At 48.2% G+C, this 25414-nt stretch overlaps 1 protein-coding gene across 1 annotated transcript in view; it reads right to left on the reverse strand.

Annotated features, from left to right (window-relative positions):
• The window catches only part of LOC149864081 (uncharacterized), a 71455-nt gene that overhangs the window by 20387 nt on the left and 25654 nt on the right, over positions 1-25414 (reverse strand). The window contains exons 4-9 of the mRNA XM_090049748.1: positions 23315-23710; positions 10944-11086; positions 5022-5097; positions 4164-4266; positions 2312-2457; positions 261-384 (exon numbers count right to left, since the gene is read on the reverse strand). Coding sequence (XP_089905874.1) covers positions 261-384; positions 2312-2457; positions 4164-4266; positions 5022-5097; positions 10944-11086; positions 23315-23710 — 988 coding nt within the window. The remainder of the gene's footprint in view (positions 1-260; positions 385-2311; positions 2458-4163; positions 4267-5021; positions 5098-10943; positions 11087-23314; positions 23711-25414) is intronic.

Below are 25414 nucleotides of genomic sequence, written 5' to 3' on the forward strand. Positions count from 1 at the left end.
CTGCTTCACATTGTAACGAGGTGGAGGGAAACCTCACTAACCTAACAGAGAGCAGATCGAAACACTTTCAGCTAGTGAATAATCCGAGTAGGCAAAATGTAATCATTTTAGGTTAAATTAGAAAAGAAAAGCAGGACATTATTCAGCTCCCACAGCTGTGCAGCTCATATTCTGACTGAAGCCACATCACTACGTACTGAGTAGCAGGTGGTAGCAAGAAGCAACTCATAATGTCTCTTGACAGTGTTAATAGGGTGTACCTAACTGTGAGATCCCCTTTCGGAAGCTGCCTGAGACCCGGTAGCAAGTGCTGCCGTCTCCTCCACACACCCTGCATCTGTCCATCGTCTGAGCTGAGTAGAGACTCCCGTCGCACCCAACTGGCTGCAAGGAATGAAAAAGGAAAGACATGGCTCAGTTTTGAAGGGAGAGGTATTCCCTACAGACCCCCCTGCTAGACAGCAGTGAGACAAGTCTCCAGCTTGGAAAGAAGCCTTCAGTCAAGAAAGCTTGCATGTCTAGGGAACCAGAAGGTGTATCCCTGGGGATTGGGGATGAGGGGCAGTTTCAGTTCACCCTGTAGCTACCTTTAACCTGAGGTACCTGACTGCAATTACGGATTAGAATGTTCTTCCTCCAGGAAGTACCACATCTAGGAGGGGCCTTGTTGAAAAAGGCCAGTGCCTCTAAGAGGCAGCATGTCCAGAAATTACAACACTGAACCATCAAACCATGGTCCTTTCAAGCCTTATGATCTTAAAAATTCAGCGTGTATTAACTAATTTTATATATGTACCAAATAAATACAGGTACAATTGCAGTGCAAGGAAAGCCATAATAACAAGGTAAACATTCTTTCACTGCTGGTTAATCCTATGTTAAGAGAGCACAGGGTGTGTTCTGTTACTCCTAGGGGCATGGGCAGCAGCAGAGCTGCCTAGAATTGGTATTTTCCCTAATCAGGCCTAATTACCTGGTTGGGAACAGGGCCCAGCTGTTCACTATAAGAGCAGGGCCCTGAATAGCAAAGCCACAGTCTGCTGCTAGCAGCTGGAAGCACACCACCTGGCTGAGCTGCTGCTTCATGGAACATCGTTGCACGTAAGGGCAGGAGTTATGGGGATGGCTGGAGGCTCCTGGTCCTGGGGCATGACCTAAAATTACACCCTGCTGGGGTTGGATGGTGTGGATAGGACTGTTCGTGGCAGGGCAGCTACCAGGAAATGCCACACCTGGGCCCTCCCCAGTGAAGGGTGAGTATGGGGTGCCAGAAAGCCTCAGTCCCCGCTGCCTTGTGGGTTACCCTGTGGAGGGGAAAGGCTAGGGGAGAACACCCTAAAAGACAAAGCAAGGGGCCTAGACTCACCATGAGTTCTGAGGTGGGGTCCTGGCCAGGTGAAGGAGCCAGAGATGGTGCCCAGACTGACAGCGAGATTTGAGGCTGCACTAAGGGAGCCGGGAGTGAGACTCCAGGGGGGTGGGGCCCTGAGCCTTCGGGAAGCTATGTGTGGAGCTCTTGGGGTGAAGGGATAAGGAGACTGTGAGCCCAGCGTAAGGCAGGGGACAAGGTCCAGTGTAGGGAAGGGGATGGAGCTTGGAGACCTGAGTAGAGTTGGACTTGGAGCCCAGAGTGGGGCTTGGAGCCCTGAATGGGGATGGGGGTTGGAGCCCAGAATTGCTGGGGGCCTGGAGCCCTGAATGGATAAGGGCTGGGAGCCCTGAGGGATGAACAGAAGGAGAGCCCAGTGTGAAGGCACTGGGACTATGAACTCCAGTGGAGAGTGAGAATCTTGCATGAGACTCTGGGGCTTGAGTCCCAGTGGGGGACACTGGAAGAACATGGATGCCATCTGCATGGCATGGGACATAGTATAGGGTAGCTTGGAGCCATGTATATGGGCCCGTGGCTTCAGGGCAGGTAAATGGGCAGCCTCCCACCTTACTGACATCCTTCAATCATTATCATCAAGGCGTGGCAGGTGACATAGGTGGGCGGTCTACCCAGAGACAAGTGGGTGGACCTACGTTTAGACAGGCCCCAGGATGCCCACCTGTTATACCCTACAAGAACAAATCATGGGTGCTGATTGTTTTCCTCCTCCTCAAAGGGAGAATACAGCTACCCTGGACAAGCACATGGGGGAATGTAACAGCTTCCCTTCCCCAGAAAGGCATTATAACAAGAGTTACAAATACACTTTACTAGTCAACCATTTTGCTTTACTGCCAGTAATCATAGAGCTTTGACTGAAATTATATAAAACTATGCCCACACCCTCCACATACCCAGCCCTCCCTTCAGCCGCCTCACCTCACATTTTCCACTGATGCAGACCCCTTGGTAGGTTCTGTCCTTACAAGATGTGCCGTCCTGAGCATGGGCCATCAACTGCCTCTCTCCATTCCTGGTGGTGCACTGCAGATCACATGGTTTGTTGGAAATACTGGTGTAATCATCTAAAGAGGGAAAAGTGAACAAGCAATGGGCAGAGCAGCAGGGGCAAAGCATGGAAGGCTCAGTTGCTGGCAGAGACAGAGTTCCTGTCTAGATTTGTAGTTTTATAATACCCTGCTCAGAAGCAATGGAGTGCCATTGCCACTTTAATATCCTCTGGTGGCAGAAGTGAAATGATTTGATGGTCTCTCTCTCCAGCTAGAAAGTGTACTCATGTCCAACTTAAAAAGAACCATCCCCTACAACTGGCACTATAACAGGCAATATCACTCAAGAAGCTAAGATTGTTGATGACAAGGTTTTAGCAGAATTTGCAGACTCATTGGAATCTGACAAGGGCTGTGTTGTAAATGCTTCTGCTATGGCCATTATGGTAGTTGGAACAGTTCATGCCAAGAAACTAGACCAGTTCTAAATGACAGCTGTCATACAATAACAGAATATCTAAAGCCAACACCAAAGGATAGTCTATACTTACTGGCTGGCATTGCACTACCTGATATCAGAAGGAAGGTAGTGAGCCAAAAAGAAAGATCATAGCAGATGGAAGACCCCAGGCATTTGCTCTGTGGTCACGCAGAAGTAACTAAATGGCTTAAAATGTGAAAGAATTTTGTGACCAATGTTGTGCTGTTGGACGTGACTGATAGGGTATGACTGAGTTTATGGAAGAAAAGATTAGATACAATCAGGTGCTCTTAAATGGACCTGGAACCCCAGGAGGACCTTCCCAAAGAGGTGGATCTAGACTGGCCAACGTGGCAATACCTGAATCACCTACACATGCAAACTAAAAGATCAAAAACAAACATGATCAAATGGGGCTACTTTGATGATACAAACATATATGAGTGCAGTGAAGTGCAGACTATGGAAGATCTGCTTGTTTGCTGACTTCTTGGTGATACCTATATGAAGGAGAACCTTGCAGCAGCAATGGAAAGAGCTATTGCTTGTGCTCGATTCTGGAAATACATCTAGTTTATAACAAGGACACGAGAAGAAGAAGAACTCAAGAAGCTGGCTGAATGGGCATGGACAGAAAACTTCCCTCTTTCCTCAATTAAGGTGGCCACGTGTTAGTCAGACAATACAGGGAAGTTCATCCTGTTGCCAGTTCTGTTCTTTGGATACATGAAGACTCCAGTCTCCAGAGCTCCTAACTCACCAGCTTTTGCAGCTTTAAACTTGAGCATTTTAGGTCAAGCCTCTTGGTCAAGGTGTTTGAAAGTGACAGGTGATTTTGGAAGCTCTGGAGGAAGCATGTTAGAAGGACCTAATTTTTAGAAAGTCTTTACCACCCAGCCACTGAAAACCAGGCTCCCATAAGGTGTCTCAGATGGGCACTGAAAAATGAAGTTACCAAGATGATCAGTCACTTGGAAAATCTTACTCCCAAGTCTAGTTTTAAGCAGTATTTTAGGTACAAGAATACTTACAACCAGGAGCAGAGCAGGAAAAGAGAAGAAGGCCTGTCAGATAAGAGTGACTCTTCAAGAGGAGCTGGAAGAAATGCCTGCACAGTGGGGAACAAGCAGCTCTGAAGCAGGAGATTTCACACACAGAGTATGAAGGCTCCTTAATCAGTAGGCAACTCTCCAGTCTCCGGGCTGTGTTACCTCTCGCACTTACAAGGTACCCCCAGACAGCCCTATTCTTCTTCCTCTTTCATATCCTTTGTTCAGAACTGTTTCAGTGATGGACAAACCTGGATAAAGAGGCATCCAGTCATAATAGCGCTTCCCAAAGGCCTTGGCATTGAAACTGGAACACTGCTGTTGTTTGAAGCTGGCTGTGTTGGCTGGGCAGGGCTGTGGAAAAAATAAACCCAGTGTTATCTTCCTAGAGCAAAACAAGACTGCTATGAAGAAATGAAGTTTCTGAACTGCAACAGTAAGGGAGCTGAATGCCTCCCATATCTGAGAAGAGGGTGAATGACCTCTTAGGTCAAGGCTAGGACCCCCTGGCAGGGCAATGCAAGAAAGCTCCAGATGAGTTTAGTCTAGACAGCAGGCCTTCCTCAGCTCATAGCACTGGAGAGATACTTAGAATGGCACAAAAGAGACCATTGTGTCTGGTGGACAGAGCAGAGGCTGTGAGTCAGGATTACTGGGTTCCACACTTGCTCTGCCCTGGTATCGCCGAGCAAGTCCGCTTTTTTCCACATAACATGGAAATTGCATCTGAAAGCACTTTAATATGCACAGAGGAAGCCTGCTACAGATGTCTTCCTCCTAGGTTACTATTCTTATTATGGAGTAACATTAATAAAATATTCAGTGGTGTTTGCCTAGATTAGCCCCATTGAGTCCAGGCTGCTGCTTTTCTCAAAGCTAGCCTTGTTCTTGTCAGTAAAATTAACATATTACATCACACCAGCGACAGCCAGAATTCCGAGGTAACCTTGTATATCCATACTACTGTCTGCATCAATCAGAACCTTGATCCACTTGCTCTAGATCTCATCCAGAATAGTGAGGCTTGCATGGGCACTGCAGCCTCAGGATCACTCCTTGAAGCCATGTTATTTCCCTGGCAGTAAATGGGCAACACTGAGAGTTGTTACCTGTTGCTGGCACAGCTGATAATGCTTTGATTGGCCCACGCACACAGTGCTGTTTGTTCCTTGAGATATCTGGAGTCTGAAATGTAGAGAAGAGGAAGGAACAATAGCCTGCAGGACAATAAGGTGCTATAATACAGAGGGGATAAGATAGTTGTGGCCCAGGGCTTAACATACACAAGCAGAGAGGTAGAGATTTTTATAAGGGTATGGAGGCTAGCAAAAGGCTTTTCTATCTAGCTTGTCAGACAGCACCTAGTAATGTGAAAAAAAAATATTTCCAATGGCCTCAAATTTGCGGTGAGATGTTCTCACTTAGGAATGGGAGTCAGGATGAAGGACTTGATAGAATGAAAGTACGCAAGAGCATTATTACCACTCTCCAGGAAGGACCAATTCCTCTCATCCTGCCCAGCTGGAAAGATGGGTAAGATCATGTGAAAAATATAAATCCATCTACGTACAACTTACCTGTGTTAGACTACAAACTATTCTGAATGTGAGGCTTGTCTCCCTTCTCTGTCATCTTTTAACCTTTGGGGTGAAATTTTAAGGAGTGGCAATGTAGAGCACACAACAGAAGTTTGTTAAATCTTGATTGTCCTCTCTGTCAAGGAAACAGCTTTGGGCAAAGAATTTGGTACTATGCCGAAGAACCAGTGTGCCCATGTGTATGGTTACTAAACAATACATCAAAGCAGTGGTTGCCAACCTGTGGCATGGGTGTCACAAATGGCATGGGCATCCTCTGTGCCTGGCACATGGCAGACTGGGGAGGGGACAGGCATCACAGTGGCAGATAGAGCAGGAAACAGAAAGTGAAGTAGTAAATGGGCAGCAGGCACAAGGATGGAAGCAGAAAGCAAAGCAGCAGCCCAGGCAGGGAACAGAAAGCAGAGCAGCACGTTGGGCTGAGGAAGGGGATTGGAGTGGTACTTAGCAAAGTTGCAAGACTAATTTGTGGCATGCCTGCCAAAAAGATTGGCCCCTGCTGCTGTCTAGGATTTGGGTCACCTGATGAGACTGACCAGAAGGGTCACCTGCCAAAAATAAAAGGGCAGGTCTCTCACCAGCCATTTTAGAGAGAGGAAGAAGCTGCACTGGAAGCTGCAATAGCGAAAGCAGACTCCGTGTTTCAGAAGAGAACCCACATGCACAAGGAATGAGGAAGAGGGAGGATCTTGGACTCCATAAAAGATCTCAGCTCAAAGAATCTCTGAGAGTCGTGAGACAACTTGAGGCAAAAAACCGTATGCAGCTGTTGCATTGTTTTGTGTAGCTTTCCATAGTGTGCTGAAAGGCTTTGCAAAACCTGACACTATGCATCTCAATTACTGGGTGTCCCTTGAGAGGTAAAAAGTAAACCAGAGGCCCGTGAAGCTGGACCTTTGAGAAGAAATGAGCTTAGAAGTGTCTGGATGGGGCCAATGCCAGTTCTGAGGTCTTGGGCACCTGAACCACAAGGATCCATTATTGTCAAGGGATAAGAGAGAGAGTTTGTGCCCAGGAAGTGAGGTGGAGACATCAGTGAAAACTACAAGTGCCTATTCAGGCCCAGTAATGTTTAAAAGCACGTGTTCAGCATATGGAACCCAAGCACAACAATACGAGGAGTATCTGGCAAAGGCTGTTTTACCAGGCCTGTGATGAGCCACTAGAAGATCAAAATCAAAGGCACCATACCGGAAGTCAGGAAACCTGGGTTTTGTTCCCAGCTCTGCCACCACCTGCTATGTGACCTGGGACAAACTGCTTCTGCTTGCTTCCCTTCCCACCTTTTATCTGCTTTATTCTGTCTGTAAGGTCCCTGAGCCAGGGCCCCTCTTGTACTAGGAAAAACTATAGCACCTTGCACTTTAGAGGCCTCATTTCAAGGTTTCTAGATGCTGCGGTAATACAGATTAGTATTACTAACAGTAATAAGAACTGACACAGCATCTTTTCCACTGGAAATTGCTGTTTCCTCAAAATCAATCCGTTTCATAGAAATGTGTCAATTTTGACAAAATACCATTTGGAAAAAATAGGAAGACAGCCTTTCAGAAAAGTGGAGTTCTTGACAGTAACAAAGGAGATAGCTAGGAAGCTGTAGAAGTCAGTTTGGCATTGTGGAATAAAATCATGGGTTCAGTGAGAAGATCCTAAGCAGTAAAAAAAAGTTAATAATGTTGGAAACTGAATTTGTATTACAAAGCTTCAAAGTTCCTCTCCTTAAGATGGAGCAGGGCCCATGGGGCATTTTAACACGTGCTCTGGGGGGTGGGAGGTACACTTTAATTAGAGCAGCTCCAAATGCCTGCAGCATCTTGTGTATCAGCATCTCTGTGCTTCAAAATGGGGGAGGGGGCAATGCTTTAATTAAAGCTCATCAAATGAGCTCTAGTTAAACTGTCCCCACTACCATTTTGAAGCATAGGGATGCTGATACACAAGATGCAGAGGCTGCTGGAGCACACTAATTAGCACAGTAGCTCAATTAATCGAGTCTGCTCTGATGCGCTGCAATTGCAGCACATTGGAACAGCCTCCCCGCATGTCTACAGGCACCCAGCGTTATTTAAGACTGGTTGCAGACTCAGGCAAATCCTGTTGCATCATATGCTCTGAGAAGATTTTCTTTGCAGCCACAGAAGTTTTCTTTTTTAATGCTTGGCTTCTGCAACAATGAGCTGGCATGAGTGGTAAATACTGAAACAAGTTCCCTGACCAAAGAACTACAAAGGGCCTGATCCCCAGCTCATTGTAGTCAGTGGAAAGACTCTTACCAGGCTTTGGATCAGGCCAAAGAGCCCTGACTACGAGGGCACAGGGGATGCCCCAGGGGCACACAGGCCCGCTTTTGCATTTCCTTTCCCCATCTTTCTCCCATGATCGCAGTGTCTGAGCTCACAGGGTAGAGCGGATGTACAGACACTGGCATGCCTTGTTAGCAGTGAGGTTGTTTGAGAATCATAGCTATCTCCAGATGGAAGGCACCTCGGCACATCCGGACCCTAATTATGCAGCCAGCCAGCCCACATAAAAGAAGGGGTTTTTTTTTTCCTTTGAAGGACGGAAAGGGGAGGGGGGGCTTGCCTGGGTTTCCTCAGCTCAGAAGTGCATTCATGCGGAAGGGGAAGGAGCAGAGCAGTGGGGCAGGCACAGTGAGCTCACTGCACTCTCAGATGCCAGCTCTCATTAGCATCCAGGGAGTCTGGAGTAGCAGGTTAAAGAGGTTCCTCTCCAGGGGTCTCATTCATCTCTTTAATGGAGGTTTGGGGCTTCCGCTCCAGTCTCCTGCTCAGCCTTCAGCGGCAAATTTGACATAAGCTAGCAGCATAGGCAGGCCAAGGAAACAGCAGCAGGAGTTTGTGCAGCTGAAGCCAGTATCTCCACCCCCACCCCTTTCAACCTTTGCCACTGGGAAGCTGCACAGGTCATTTGTCTGCTGTAGCTTGAGGGAATTAATGAAGATGTCATAACAGACCATGGAGACAAGGTACAACAAAGAACAGGCACGAGAGAGAACAGGAGAGAAAACTCTATGAAAAGGAAGCAGATGTCCCAGATATGTACTGGAACAGATTTGGCCTGGACTAAGTAGATGTCACTCCCACAGAAGTCTCTGGGCACTTGTACATGTGACGATGTCATAATGTACACATGATGAAAATTTCCCTTTGTGTGGCTTAATGGCGTCACACATTACCTGTACTCAAGTCTTGTGGGTTTTAAAAGAGTTTGCATCATTGCAAACTAAAGTACACCCTGATGTAGTTTAGTTTGCAATGTTGCAATGTGGAAAGAATCAGGCCCCATGCCACTTCTGCCTTCAGCAGGCTTCTGTGGCTGGAAGGACACTTGAGTTGCCCAGGAATGGGCTGGCTTGCCCTGGTGCAGCGCAGGAAGGCGGCAGGAGGGCAGCTGAGTTTGCTGGCAACAGAAGGTGGCAGGGACGGTACATGGGGCACTGCAAACTCAGATGGGCTGCTAGCTGGCCAGGTGCTGCCCCAGCTCAGAGGTGTTCAATCCAGTGCTTCCCCGAGCCCACCCAGGCTTCCAGTGCCCTGTACACCATCCCCGCCATCTTCTCCAGACACCAGCATGCCCAGCCGCCCTCCTACCCTCTCTCCACACTGCCTCAGGGGCAAGCTGAGTGTGCTGGCAGCCAGAGAAGGCAGAGGGGATGGGCATGGTGCATTGGAAACCTGGATGGGCTCAGGGTAGCACTGGATTGGACACCTCCAAGCCGGGGCAACACCCAGCCAGCTAGCAGCCCGCCTGGTCTTCAAACACCCCGTGCACCATCCCTGCTACCTTCTCTGGCTGCCAGCAAACCCAGCTGCCCCCCTGCACTGCCCCAGGGCCAAGCCAGCCCATTCCTAGGTGTCCTCAGGCATCCTGCCAGCCACAAGAGCCTGCTGAAGGCAGAAGCGGTGAGGGGCCTGATCCTTTTTTTTTCCAGCAGAGCCTGCTGGCCTCTCATGAGGGGTGGGGGTGCGGTGTGAGCAAGCTGACCAATTAATGGCACAGATTAATGGCCTCCCAGCCATAGGAGAGACAGGCAAGCTCCACCAAAAAAAAAAAAAAAAAGGGTCGGGCCCCTTGCCACTTCTGCCTTCAGCAGGCGCCTGTGGACAACCACATATATGCAGGGACAGAAATTGAAATGGTGAAGTTTTAATTAAAAACTCATTGTTTCAATTTAGGCAGCAAAGAATGCAAACTGAAGGACTAAACCCACATCATGTGTACAAGAGCCTAACTCGGCAGTGTCATAAGCAATCAAGTAGATTACTCATTGGGAACAGATCAGTGTAAGTCGCCGCAGTGAAACAGTGCAGCTGGCATGATTTGGCATTCCAGGGTTTGCCAAGTGAAGGGCAATATAAGATAAAGTCAGTTCCATCATGCCTAACTCTCACAAAGAAAGATCCAGCTCAGACATAAATGCTGGATTGTTTTTATTGGCAGATTATTTTTCTTGCAAGCCACCCTGAGCCATTTTTGGGAAGGAAGGCATATAAATCAAATAAACTGCTGAATTGCAATAGCTTATGCTCAGGCTGAAGTTGCTCCCCAGAGAATTATCAAACCAGTATAAATTATGCACGTTTTACAGGCCCACCGGGTGCCAAGTCAGGGCATGCCCTTTCCACACTAACTTATCTTCTGATTATTTTTCACTTTGTGCAGGATACACACTTCTCCTCACATCACATAGATGCAAAGAAGGGGAAGGAAGAGGGGACTGTAGCATATGAATAACTGCACAGCCCAGTATGCTTGGTTATTCCTGGATTTGTCCATTTGCCTACTATAAATGGAGGTCTTTTTCTGTGCCCAATGTACTGAGGATATGAGTGTATTATAGCTCCCAGCTATGTGACTTTTTGCTCAAACTATAAAGGCTTATATTTTTAACTCTAGAAGTCCTCAGTTAAGTTCCCAATCAAGCAAAGTGGTAATCATCACACTAATACTAGTTGCTGCTCAGGTGCAGAGCAAGACCTGCTTGTACCAACCATTGCTGTTCTGAGAACACTGGACTTCCTTGGGAGCCTGAAGCGAATGATCTTTCTTTCACCCTTCAAACATCTGTTGAGTGGCTTTGAGTCTGGTTGCTAGTGAGCTCATTAGGACAAAGAAATATGCTAGTGTTTGGCTACAGCTGTTTCAGATCCACAAATATTGGATTGTTACTGTCACTTTGAATATTTGGTGGTTTAAGGGAAAGACAGAAATATCAGTCACCACTTCAGAACTTGAAATAGAAAAAATTCAGATGTTCAACAGCAAAGGCAAAACTCACTGGTTTGGCTGTTGGTAAATGAAGCCTCCCTCTCATCACACACTACCTATATCTTAGCCCCTAAACAACCGATCCGCAAAGGTTTCATTTGTGTCAGTAGCATTGGTATTTGCTGGTGCTGTTAAACTGCTTACCTTTGCTGCAAGCAGTGCCTTTCCCGTGACATCACTCCTCCCCCACAGGTGCGGGAGCATGTGGACCAGGAGCTCCATTCCCCCCACCACTTGGTGATCTCTTCATCCCATGTGCCAGCTCCTTCTGCTGCCTCACTACTGTCCTGACAAAAACAGAGAATGGTTAGCTTGAGAACCTCAGACCTGTACCCATACAGGACACGTAGGGGAAGCATGGGGGGGCATGTGCCCCCCCGCTAAGATTTGCTGCCGACAACACTGCCACTGGCATCTGAGGGCAGTTGTTGCTCACCAGCCCCCTGCCCCTTGCCGCCAACACTGCCGCAGTCGCCCACTCGCTGCCGCCACATCCCTGCTGCCAATACCGCCACCTTCAGGCAGTCACTATGCCCCCCCAGCCTCAGGAGGTATTACTCATTCATGCCTGTACCTTCCCTGCTAGGAGAGGGGACAAGTCAGTGCTAGGCAGATCCTCCAGGACTACAAGAGTAAAGATTTTAAGTCTTCTGATTTGAAGGGGATGGCCCTACCACTGCACACTCAGAACTGTATGGCTCTTGTCACCTAGACCCTAGTGTCTTCCTGCTCCCAAGGTACAGGTAGTTCCCCAGGCAGTTTATATTAGCCACGTGTTCCTAGTCTGTCCTGGCCTGAGCCCCAGCACAGAGGATCTGTGAATCAACTCTCAAAGCCTATTCCCTGAATCCAAGCTTTACAATTAGGTGTAAACCCTGAGTCCTGGTGTTTTAAGAATCCCTCATTTTGCATGTAGCCATTCCTGACTGGACAGGCTGCTTCCTAGCTTTGTGCTGTTGGACTATCAAATAGACTTCACCAAGGCTTTCATCTGATCTGGGAGCAGTCACTATAACCAAAAGGGAGCTACTTGACCTCCTGCAACTTCAGCCATCAGTGAAGAGCTGTCAAGAGCTAGCCTACAGAAGCAACAGGAGTGGCTGGACTCCGTGATGACACCTTGTCTTTCAACTTAATATGGGAGACCTATACAAAAACACAGGAGAATGTTTATTATGAAAGGGCAGCAACCCACAGGTCAGGGCAAATATTGGACTTATTTGACGATGCAGCAAGTAACAGAGTCCCCTTAACAGGCTGAGAGGGTGGTCATGGTTTTGTAGATATTAAGACAAGGTGAGACCATTTAAATCAGCGGTCACCAACCAGTGGATCTCGATCCACCAGCAGATCTTGGAGCCTCTTGGAGTTGATCCAAGGCTGAGCTGGGGGGGGTTGAGTGCCCATGTGCATGCACATGCATGCCCCCAGCCCAGCCCAGCAGGTCAATCCATAGGGCAGGGAAAGGGCAGAGGCTAGATTGAGGCCCCCACAGTGAGGGACAGTGCCACAGAGGCAGGAGCAGGGGTAAATTGAGTGGAGCCCCAGCCAGGTGGGACTTGCCTGCTGGGGAGGTGCACCCTCAAATAATTTTTTCTCTCTCTGCCTCAATCTGCACCCTCCCTTCTCTCCCCAGACTTACCTGCTGGGTGGAGAGGGGAGATGGAAGTGGTAGCAGCACATGGTAGATCTTGGGTTGCTTTTAAATGCCAAAGGTGATTTCCTACTTAAAAAGGTTGGAGACCACTGATTTAGAACATCTAGTCTGACCTCCTGCTATGGAAGCTTAGTTAGAACATGGAGAGGATACCCCCACCAGACCACTCAGAGAGTATGGAAGGAGGAACCTCATGTTTTACCTTGAATTCTTCCTCCAAACAATACCCCCTGTGGAGATGAATCAAACCAATTCTACACATGCACATAGCTATATTGGCTATATGGGGCTCTGAATAGATGCACAGACTCCTTTTTGTAGATCTCATTTTGGGATTAATCCTTCACTGGTGCCACCATCCATACTACCATCACTATGAATTCTGTTATGTTTACCTGCCACAACTAATACTAACTGGATAGCAGATGTCTTTCAGTTATGAATTCCAGAGTTCTCCTGATCTTGCCAATAATCCCACCTATTGAGTAATAACAATGGATCTCTGCAATTTAACTGTGGGGGCTCATTAAGTGTTCATTAACCTTTTATCCATTTACTCTGTGCAGAGGTGTAGAGTATGTGGGCGCTGAGGGCCCTGGCCCCCCTCAGGAAGAGGGCTGTCACTTGAAATGTGTTAAACTCTCCATGTGCAACTCATCTTAGGCCCCCGCCCTGGGCAAAAATACAAGTCAGCACCTATGACTCTGTGGATTAATTTGCTGACTTCCTGGAGCCTCCTAATTCATCCAAGTGCACTGTTAGCATCTGACAGAATTTTTTTCCCAGCATGCCTTTCTGACACTGTTCCTTTAAATCTAGCAGAGCCCAGCAGAGGCCAGCAGTTGCAGCCCTACCATAGCCATTTTCTGGTAGGCTGTTGATGTCTGTATTTCCTTCTCATTCAGTATGTAAGTAGTTTTTGTGCGTTACTTTATCTGGTCATTGAAGACATGTATCATGTAGTCATATAGTGCATGACTGTATAAAGGATCACAGAATATTTAACAAACTAATATACACAGTCTATGAACCATACACAGTGAAATCCCCTTGTCTTGTAGTGAAATACATTAATATGTAGTGTTAAATGTAGCAACTACTTTAGCAACAGTTTTTAAAAGTAGTATATGGCAGAAGTATGTCAAGTCAGCAAGAAAATGCCTCTATTCAACTGAAACTGAAGGGAAGCAGTTAAGATTTTGTAATTAGTAAATTCAAATTAATTTATATCTGGGTAACATGTTTTACTAAGCAGAAAGCACAGGCCATTAATATCAAGGTTACCCCTCCCCACCAGCAGCAGAACTTTTTCAGTTTTCAGCAAATGCCTAGTACATTTTTTAACTATTTTGGAAACTAGTGAATGGGCAACAAAAATATCAAAACTTATTCATCACGGAATGTATTTTTCATCTACTTTTGTCATGTGTAATTTAGCTTTTTTATGTTATTTCACAATATAATGAACATGCAGTATTGTGAGTTGGAAAAGTGAATTCTCAGTTGTGAGAGTTGCCTACAATATCTGTTAATAAAACTATCACAGGAAGGCAAAGCTAACCAGGTTCCTTGCGAAGATGACTAAGTGTAATTGAACAGGGTTCTACTGTGTATGTACATTTTGTGTAGCTACAGAGGAAAGAGAAAAGGATTCTAAGGGTATCTTTAGTCAGCCTATATTCCGGTATAAAGTCTAACTGACCCAGCCCTCAATCTTTGATGACTGATAACAGCACCATGAGGCATGCCCTGGAATAACATTTGGCCAAGAGTTGCAACTACCAGGAATGAGAATGATATAATTAATTTACATAGTGATACTACCTGGAAAGAACCACTAGATGGTAGTTCAGAGGTGCTAGGAAGCCTTACGAGACCCTGTGAGGAGTCCCTGCTTCAGAGAGCTTCCAGTCTAAAGGATGAATGGGGAACCCAGAACAAAGAGAGGTGAAAAGACTCCTTGTGTGAACTCAGGTATTAATAAGAACTCAGGTTTTCTGAGTCCAACTCCAAGGCCTATTGTGGGACTATGCTGCTTCTTAAATGCATGACACCTGTAAGTGCATTAGGGGATGTCAAGCAGATAGGAAACAGCTGTCTCCTTCCTGGCCCCTGCCAATGAACCAAATATATTCTAAGGCACTCTCCTCAACAGAGACATGAACATGTAAGCGCTCACTGTAAGGTACTGTCTGTTACTTCAAGGCATTGGAGTCAACAAGGCTACTGTTTCTGAAAGCTATATTGCAGAACGGAGGGGATAATTTTGTAGTGACAGTTTTGCAGTCTGAAGTGGAGAATTAGCTTGTTCATCCTTGTGACTCTTCTTGTTCAGTTAAAATAGAATGTTTCCATCCCCCTGCTATAATAACCAGCACATTAGGTAGTGCCAGAGGTCAGAATGAAGCCTTATATGAGGGATTGTGGTCAAAAAGAAAGAAATCAGATTTAAGGAGAGGCAGCAGGGTATTCTGTGGTCAGGTGTTTAAGACCCTGGAATGGGAATCAGGAGACATAGCTGCTCTTCCTGTCTCTCATGAATTCTGTGTGTGACTTCAGGGAAATCACTTTACCTCGATATGTCTCTCTTTTGCCTATTTAAATTGCAAGCTCTCTTGGGCAGCGACTGTTGTCATCTTACGTGGACATGTTGAGGTTTACTGCATCTTTGGGTCTTTAGCATTACTATAACGCAAATCATTTCCAACAGTAACATTCCATTGACATGTTTTAATATGGGCCATTCTTGACTCACAAGAGCAGCCCTGGACCTACTGTCATTTCCTCTCCTGAGCTGTAAAGATTTGGTATCTGATAGATGGTTTTCTTACGTCTCAGGTCATGGAAAATCTAAAGTGATTTGAATTTGCCATTGGGCATTTCCCAGGGAAATAAGGACAATGCTAACATGTTTCTTGTTGGCAAAAGCAAATGTACTTGTTGTAAGTACCTGTACTGTAAGGGAAAGAACTGTGTGCATGTGAGCAACTGGACCTGTTTACAGATGACCCTCATATCATTTTCCTCTATCACTATGGCTTGGATTCCCTGGTGAGGTAATGCAATAACAAGGTTGCAGGTACTGAAAGACTGGGCAGCTGTTTCCAGTTTTGGCTAAATTTGTTGGTTTGAGAGAAATAAATCTTTATTAAATGACTCTGACATTCTAATGACACTTCTTGCCTTTAGTTATGATGCTAGCATTAGATATTTTCTAAACTTCCAAACAGCATGGGCTAAATCACATATTATATCAGCTTATAGGCTTAGCTTCTAAGGCTCCTTTGGCAGAATCCAAGGTCTGCCTATCAGCTGAGTGAATTCTTCATTTTGGGAGAAGTCTCAGATATATGCCCACGTCTAGAAGATCTAGGAAGAAGAAGAATGTCACGTTAAGCAGAGCTTTGGCACAGTCTAGAAAGGGGAACAAAGGTAGATTGGAGCTACATTGGAACTTTCCTCTTTCTCAGGAGACTGCTAAAGCAGCTGCAAATCATGGGCTCTGGCAGTGACTTCCAATCATGGGCTCCGGCCGTGGCTTCAAATCGTGGGCTCCTCCAGCAGCTCTTAGGGAGCCATTCCATAAGGCAGTACTAAAGAAGTTCAGCAAAAGAGCATGCTGGGAAAATGTTGGACATGGGGCAGTAACATATGCCAACACTGGAAAGGCTTTCTGCATGTTCTGTTGGCGATGGTTCTGGTTAAAGGAAATGAGAAGGTCAAATGCAAATTCTTAAGGTGAAGAGAGATTTATTAGCGTAAACAAACATAAGAACAGAAATTAAGACAGCTGACAGATGGGCTATGCTCAGACTCACAAAGGAACTTTCTACAAATGTTTCCTGTGGGTCTTTCTAAGCTTCCAGGATGGTGCATGTAGCTTTCCCTCCTCACTTTCCTCCAGCATCAGCATAACTTAAACTTGCTAACCAAAGCTTTCTGATTTCCCAAAACCCATATGTAGCCATCCCAAAGAAGTACTCTGGGCCTAGTATGATGGCCCTTTTTTTCCATAATGCACCAAGTTTGGAGCAGGAGCTTTCAGAGCTGGAAGTATGAGCTGTTACAGCATGAACTAAAGAGATCAAGATCGATAACAGCTCCTAGCCTCTGAATTTGCAAAATAGAGGGAAAACAGATGTATGACATCAGTATAGCTTTTAATTTCATCCTTAATTGTCATACACTTATCTTATGGTTCATACATCAAAGATTTCAGAGAAAGTCTGGATAAGACAAGAGACGTCCCTTTTTATATCCTCTTATTTAGAGAAGTGTGGATGAGTGAATCTCCCCTGTTAAAATAATCACAGATTTATGATGCCTATATAAGACATGGATCCACTTTTGAAAGCTTGGGTTAACCACTGTAGGGAGTCCCACTCAATTCAGCCAAAGGCTTTTCAGGATATATATACAGGTGGCTATTTCAAACTCCAGATTAAATTAAGAACCTCCATAGTTCTCCTCTTTTTACCTTCCTATGTTTGTTCTCTGAGAAAAAAACCAACCTAATTTCTACTTGAGTTTCTCAGTGTAACAATCCATTCTGCTCAGTGAAACGTTTAATTAGACCTACATGTAGTAATGATAGAGCCTCCTAGAATCCACATGATTTAGCCTTACCCTTTTAAAAACTAACAACATTGTCTCTTCTCCACATATCTGAAGAGGTTGTATCTTGTTTGGATCTCATTATTTTATACTCTGTTAAAATGGAGTGACAGATTGTACCATGACATAAAATGCTGCCAATGACTCAGGTAGCTCCGTACTTTTGATGTTTTATAAACTGGTATTCATCTAAAGTTATCTGTCATCAGGCATTGCTTTATCATCTTTGGATATTTTAGGTAGAGTTAATATATACAGTATGTATTATACGGACACAGACTGGTAGAACAAGATAATGAAAAGAAATTTCCTAGGATGTGAAGAGTAGCTGAGGGAATGAGTGAGGCAGTGGGGAAGATTACCAGGGATCCGGGTTTTTCCTTTCGCCACAGTAAAATACAGTAAAATGCGGATTTTCTCATTTTAAGGAGAAAAACCCAGATTTTCTCCTTTAAAGGAGAAAAACATGGGAAACTGTGGGTTTTCCCTCGCAGGCTCATAGAGTTCCAGCCAGCACGGGGCTGATGGAAATGGGAGAAGGGCGGTCAGGCAGGGGGTGCTAGGTGCATGTGCAGAAGCACACTCGCACATGGCCACCAGGCAGCCTGGTGTGCAGCTCCCCCATGTAAGCATGGGATGGGGGGAATTGAGGCCCCCATAGTGAGGAAGGGAGGGAGTTGAGCAGGGCTGGGTCTGCTGCCAGCCTGGGCAGTGCATGGGTCTTGGGGCCCAGGGCTGGAATGTGTGGCCATAGGGCCCAGGTGGGGAGCAGGACGGAACTGCAGGCAGCTCATCTGGGGGGATGGGAGGCCTGGCTCTCCACCGCTGTGCACACTTCCAGGGGGTATTGGGGCACATGCCCCGCAGATTTGTATGTAGGGCAGGGGCAGGCTGTCTGTGGATGCGGGCTTCCCGCTGCAGGCTCGGGCTCCCCATCCTGCTGCCTTCCCCCTGGGGCCTCCGCGGCCCATGACACAGGACCCAGTGCAGCAGGGTGGGGCAGAGAAGCTCGATGCCACCACTGCCAGGAGCCCTGCACTGGCATGGCGAGGTGCCCCCTGCCCGTCCAGCAGCAGCAGGAGTGGCAGTGCAGAGGTCATCTCACCAAGGTGGCATGGGTCTTATGGCAGCACTGCCCAGCCCTACTCTACCCTGCTGTGCTGAGTCTTGTTCGCTGAGCCATGGAGGCCCCAGGGAGCCCTAAGCCCACAGCCTGCACCCACCCGGTGCACAAATCTGGAGGGCACATGCCCCATGCCCCACCCTGGGAATGTGTGCAGCAGTGAGAAGCTGACCTCCCTGGCCTGAGTCCGCAGTGGGCAGCCCACATCCGTCCCCTCCCCTCCCCCATGGGCTCTGCTTCAGCCATGCCATCCGTGGGGGAGGGGGAGCTGGGCTTCATGCTCCCCTCTGCCAAGTAGCTGCTGCTTCCTGCAGCTCGGGCTCAGGCACTGCTGCAGAGGGGGACCAGGGGGCTGTGGACCTGGGTCCCTGGCCCTGTAGCCCTGGCTGCTGGACCTCCTCGCTGCTTCCTGGCATGGCTGGATGGGGCGGGGAGCTGTGAGTGAGGGGGACCAGGAAGGCCAGGAGGAAGGGGGAGCTCTGATTTTCCATAATAAAAAATCCAAAATCAAATTCCAAAATGTATAGGTATTTAGAATGTATTTTATTACTAGCCAATTGCCCATCAAGAATGTGGGGGGGAGAAGCATGCGAGGACAGAGCCCCATGTCCCACCCCCCCTGTCTGGGCCCTCTCCCCCTTTTCCTCTGGCCATGGTGATAGATACCCACTCGACTCAGCCAAAGGCAGCTGCAGCCAGTCCAAAGGTGGCAGAGGACCAGGCCCAAGGATGGGGAGAAGCCAGCCTGCCGCAGTGGTGCAGGGGGTTATTGAGTATATGCAGATCCCACTGGCTTCAAATGGAGGGGTAGATGTTCAGCAGTTCTGAAAAATCAGGTCTTATCAGGTATCCCTTCTGCAACCAAGTTATTGGGAGTTTGGGGTCCATAAGGTATTACAGGGTCAACCCCTACGTTTTGTACCTAGCAGCAAATAGATACTGTTTGGTAAGTTTTAATGCTACCATGCTGGTTACTTGAAAACTTGACTTGTACCCTGTTTTCTCATACTGGGCAATCCCTAAATCAGGGATCTTCTTACAGAGCAAGGGACTAGTCAATGCGACAGAGTATGAAAGAATGGAGCCCTGAAGAAGCACCATCAGTTTTACTAACCTGTATTGTAATATTGCGGGGGTGGGCAAAATGCAGCCCGCCAGGCCATTCTATCCAGCCCGTGGGGCCCCTAAAAAGTTTAGAAAATATTTATCTGCCCCTGGCTGCCTGTCATGTAGCCCTTCAATGGCTTGCCAAAACTCAGTAAACGGCCCTCCACCCAAAATAATTGCCCACCCCTGTAATAGTGCCATAGATCCCACTGAGGCAGGTACCGTAATAGTATAGTTCTTTACTGCAGGAATGGTCTTTCTGTGTGAATACAGAATTGTTCATTAACTCAGCCATGGGGGATATTTCTATTTCAGAACGAAGTGCCTGCTTTCTGCTTAATTTAACTCAGTTTGTTTGGCCCAACTTTTTTTCTGTAACAGTGGTTGTCAACCTTTTAGACCCACGGCACCCCTTAGAAAATCAACTTTTGTCTTTCACTCATTTTTGAATATAGTAAAATAATAGACCAAGTCTGTTGCAAAGAACTTGAAAAGACCCTAGCAGGTCAGAATGTTTTTAAGACTATGGATTCCTAGGTGAATTCTCTGTGTTAATCTTATGACTCATGTGGAGGTATTTGCACACCTAAATGTATAGTCTTTGGGTAAATCTGGTATCTTTTATTAGACCGACTCAAATAGTTGGGAAAAGTCTTCTTTGAAAGCTTTTGGATATAAATACCCTTAAAAGGATCTCACTGAGCCACAGGTTGCTGAGACATCTTGGTCAAGAACATATTCTATAGTTCTTCTCTTCTCTGCTACGGAAGGCGGGGGATGTTGGTGGGGAAATGTTAAACTTAGGGTAATGAATAAATGAACTATCCCAAAATAAAAGCATAATGAAGACTGACCTCTCTTGCTTTACCTGGTAATACAGTATTGCCAACTCTCATGATTTTTGGCATTGTTCTTAAAGTCCACACTTCGGGAATGTGAAAGACTTAGCTCTTTCTTTTATATATATACATAAATATAAATGTATGTAAAAAACCATGCCAAAATCATGAGAGTTGGCAACACTGGTAATATAACAAAAGTGTCTCATCTCCACTTTGTTGTTACCTTGGGAAAGTCCTCAGACATTCACTACCTACCCTGAGACTAAAAAGAAATACACCTTCTGTAGCAAAGAAAAGGAGAAGCACATATGAAAGTGGCCATGGGTTTCCCATGTCATCTGTATTGCAGGAACTGTGGGGTTCCCTCAGAGAAGCTAAGTGTAGAGCCACAACATGCTCACTGACCCATGAAAGCTGAGACACATGCAGGGGAGTGATTGAAGTTAGGATTTTGCCTCCTTCCGTTGTTAGAAGAGCATGCCCTGTAAGAATCACCTCCTTTGAGTGAATGCCTTGTAATAAAGAGGGTTTCGGGGGCGGGGGGGAGGGGGAGGCTTTGCAGCCTCTAGAAGACCAATGTTATTAAAGAGGACACGGCTCTAAATCAGAGCCTCTCTGCTGGGTCAGAAGGTGCGTCTCCGCCTTTCCCACAAAGGACGAAACGAAGGGCTGGAGGGTTCAGCTCACACACCTGCAGCTCCTGGTGAGAGGGGGCTGGCTAAGCCGAGAGTCTACTTCACACATCCCCTGGGGCGACTGGCAGAAGAATGACTCTATTCTCATCTCCATTCCCAAACCAGGCAGCGCTGGTTACTCGGGCTACAAAGGGAACGGCCTCCCTGCTGCTAATTAAAGGATGACAGCAATATTCTTTACCCGCCCAATGCTGAGAAATGGGTAGGGGGGAGCGATTATTTCCTTAGGCCAGGGGTTTTCAACTTGTGGTCTGTGGACGCCTGGGGGTCTGCAGACTATGTCTGAAGGGTCTGTGAAAGATGACTATGATCAATCAAAAGTATGTGAATACCCACACTTACAGTTCAAAGGGTCCGCACCTCCTTTCGAAATTTCTAAAGGGGTTCACAAATGAAAAAAGGCTGCAAACCACTGTCCTAAGCTAAACCGGGACCATTTGTCTGCACTCCTCCAGGGAAGAGCCCTGCGGGCGGGTGCTCCTCCTGCACTGCCAAAGGTTGCAGTTCTCCATCCATCATCCCTTTGTTAGCGCAGGAACCATGAAGGAGGCATGAGTGGGGAACCTAAGGGGCCCCTCTGCAGGGCTGACCGCAGCCTAATTCTCCTGAGAACAACCTTGAATGTGGCAAGGCCAGGGATGGGGGGGAAAGAAAATTCAAAACCCATGGCACAGACTCCACTCCATGCCTGGGGTCTTTGCAAGGCTGTGGGGCCAAAATCAAAGCAGCCAGAGCAGTGGCAGCAGCCCAAGCAGCATTGCCAGGTGTATGATAATCATCATATTTGTACAATAATTTCAACCCTTGTATGATGTATGATAGATAATACTAAAAATGTTCAAAATGTACTACACTTTTTAAGGCAGCTAATTGATGCAGCATATGCAAAACCCAAGTCACTCTTAGGCGGGGCTGGGAGTGGGGGATGTCTACACATTAATTAATGCACCTTAGATAGCATACATTTCGCTTAGTACTTCCTTAATAAAATACTAACTAAATGCGCAGTACCTAAAGTTACTGCATAGTAGTGCCGGCACATGGCTATTTAGCAATCCTTACTGCGCATTAGCCTAATAACAGGCTTTTAGCATGGCTTTTGCCATGACACAGTACTGCACAGTGTTATTAGGCTAATGTGCAGTAAGAGTCTTGCACAGACGTGCCCATGGAGTCTTAACCGACTTTGGGATTCACTGTCAGCACTTTCTTATGACTGTTTGCCTCGAAAGAAAGAAATGCTTCAGCTTTGACCCACTTCTCACTCACTCACTGGATACTATACTGAGCCAGATAAAGTAACTGCATAACAATCACATCACCAAATCTCTGTGATAATACTAAGAGCTGTATTCTAAATGCTCTATACAGTCTTAAGGTAAGAAAATAACAGTATAAGGCAATATGTTACTTAAAAAAGACTTTTATCTGCATGCTTATTTGCATGCTCTTTTTCCAACATGTTTCAGAAAATATGATCATTTGAGCTTCCAATATGATAATTTCTGACCTGGCAACACTGAGAGGGAGGCAAATTGGGACAGGGAGCCAGGGCAGTGCGGGCAGGGACATGTTTAGGCTGCGTCAAGGCGCGGCCACCTGACTTGCATGAGCGCGGCAGAGGGCTGCCAGCCTGACTCCCCTGAGGCGGCTTCTGGGGGCTGCCTGCAGCATCCTTTTGGCACAGCACACAATAGATCCTATATTGCAGACCCAGATCCCATCCACTGAACTGAACTGGCTCTAGGAATGAATATTTAAAAGATAGGATTGACTCGGTACATATACAAGAGTACTCAGCCTCCTGGTGCTTTACCTCGGGGGTGTTTAAGAGGAGGTTAGATGAACATCTTGTTGGGGTCGTTTGACCCCAGTACTCTTTCCTCCCATGGCAGGGGGTCGGACTGGATGATCTGCTCAGGTCCCTTCCGACCCTAGAAACTATGAAACTATGAAACTATAATAAGTACTAGGAAAATGCAAGGCATCAATAAACAGGCAGTTTGCAAGTCCGAACTCCATGTCTCTTTCTTGATCGCCTTCTTCCCCTTCAGCCTAGCCGGTACAAGTGTAACCCACTGGTGCAGGGGGCTGCAGCCTTCCAGGGACAAAAGGCTGGACGGTCCCTCAGACCGCCGCGGCGAAGTCAAACTCGTGCCTGCAGCCAGCCGGACAGTGATGCGACCCGCATCGTGTCCCAGCACCACCCGTGCTGCCTCACCCTGACACCCATCCACGACGGGGGCTTGTCTTTAGCATCAGTGCAGGCTGAGGCTTGACCTGGCACCTCGGGCGCTGCAGCAAAACACCCCCCGCGCCCCGGGGAAGAGCAGCCCGCGGGACCCGCTGTCGGGGTGCGTGTGTCCCCCGGCCCCTCAGCGGGCGCCCAGCGCTGCCCGCGGGGAAGGAGCAGGCGCGGCGGGGGCAGGGCTGGGCGGCCGGGGCGCGGGGCAGCACCTGCCCCCTCCGGCCCTTACCTCAGCGCGGGGCGCGGCGGCCACGAGGAGCAGCAGCAGCGGCAGCAGCGGCAGCGGCAGGGCCGGGCGCCGGCCGAGCGGGGCGGCCATCCCGCGCATCGGCTCCACCAGCAGCAGCAGCAGCCGCCCGCGCGCCAACCTGCATGGCTGAGCCGTGCGCGGCCGCCCAACCTGCGCCGCGGCTGCGGCCGCCCTGATTGACGCGCCGGCCCGCGCCACCCAGGCACCGAGCCCGGCCGGCGGCGCCGCCGCCTCCTCCTGCCGCCGCCGCCCGCCCGGCGCAGACAAAGGACCGCCCCGCCCCGCCCCGCCCCGGCCCCGCTTGCAGCCGGGGAAACTGAGGCACGGGGCAGGGCCGGGACGAGCGTCCGGGCAGGGGGCGCCAGGAGCATCAGCCTGTGGTGATGGGGGGAGTCGGGAAAGGGGGTCCTCGCTGTCAGCCTCAGGAGCGGTGGGTGTAGGTTGGAGCCGTGCTGGGCTGAGCACAGGGCAGACCAGGGTCTTTGGGTACCTCCCGTCTCTTGTATTAGACCGACTCGGGTAGTTGGGAAAATCCTTCTATTTGGAAGCTTTCGGGTATAAATACCCTTCGCCTAGCCCAGCAGTTACGAGAGGATTTCTTAGGCCACTGTCTTCTCCTGCCCCACTATGGCGGGGCAGGGCCTGCACCCTAGTGGGGTGCAGGCCCTGGGGCAAATCAGCCTGTGCAGGCCCATTTAACACTGCGCAGGGCCGTGGGACTATTGGCAACAGTGCATGCAGGTGCACGTGCACCCTCTGAGCTTGGCAGTGCACCCCTGCAAAAAGCACTCCCAATGCTGCTGGCAGCACCTGCGGGTGGTCGGTACTCACCCCCCTGCCACCAATACCGCTGCAGCCGCCTACAGGGGCTCCCTGCTTGGCATCACCACGCCGCCCCCACCGCCTGTGGACTGTCATCGTGCTCCCCCAGCCTACGGGGCACGTGGCATACATGCGTGTGACCCCCACGAAGGAAGGGCACAGCAGTGCCATAGCTTTGAAATCTGGCACCTGGGGCCAAGCAGATCCTGTGCACCTGACAAGCAGCTCTTCAGTGGACACAAAGCCAGCAGCAGGTGGCAGGGATGGGGGTGGCAAGCCACCGGACACTTCTTCCGTGGCATGGGGCTGAGCCACCAGCTCCAGGCAGGCCCTGCAGGAGGAGCCGCAGCCATTCCACCCAGCTCCCCAAAGCATGGGGCCCAGGGCGGTTGCCCCGATTTGCGCCCCTCACAGGACAGCTCTGGAGCTGGGTTAGGATGAGACCAGTTTTGGGGCATCCCTCAGCTGGTCAAGAATGCCTTGCCTTGGAAAGCTTGTCTGGCTCTGCCCCAGTCACTTACTAGAGCAATAAAAGACAGCAGCACCCTGCGAAATCTTGCCCTATGGTCTAGCTGGGGCATGGTTCACATCTAGAGACTCTCACTGGCAGAACTGTTTGGATTAGGGCTTTTTAGGCAAAAGAGTTCAGAAGGCAGGTGGGAGGCATCTTGTAGCCTGGGGTGGCCAACCCAGGGCATGGACCAACCCACAGGTGGCACAGGCAGCACAGTGGCCAGCGGGGCAGAGGAGATGAAACAAAGCAACAGACCAGGCAGGGAGCACAGCACAGCATATTGGGCTGGGGAAGGGGATCAGAGTGGTGCCTGCAGAGAGTGTAGGTCTAATTTGTGGCATGCCTGTTAAAAAGAGTTGGCCCCCACTAACTAGCTCTTTCTGCTCAAGGTTGAATCAGTAAAACTCGCACACTGCCATAAAGGTGTCTTACTTGGTAGACTTTATTCCTTTTTCCATACAAAAAGAACTATGCCTGTAAAAGTCTGTCCATTCAAGGAGGAATCTCTCTGCTATAATCATGCCCATATGGCCAAAACCAGATTAATGTTTATTGTGGAACCCTGAGCAAGTGTCCTTAACATGCATGTGGAAAAAAATAACAATTTTGGTGTTACTCAACTTTTCCCCCTCACTCCAAACACCCACTGTTCTACCAAGCTGTTTATTCCAGGTAAACCTAAAGGAGATTGCCTTTGTTTGTCTCAGACGTAAAACCCAAGTGTTTTAACTGATGAAATGAAA

The sequence above is a fragment of the Crocodylus siamensis genome, chromosome 5, assembly GCF_052110815.1.
Source record: "Crocodylus siamensis isolate JL-2025a chromosome 5, ASM5211081v1, whole genome shotgun sequence".
Classification (NCBI taxonomy): Eukaryota; Metazoa; Chordata; order Crocodylia; family Crocodylidae; genus Crocodylus; species Crocodylus siamensis.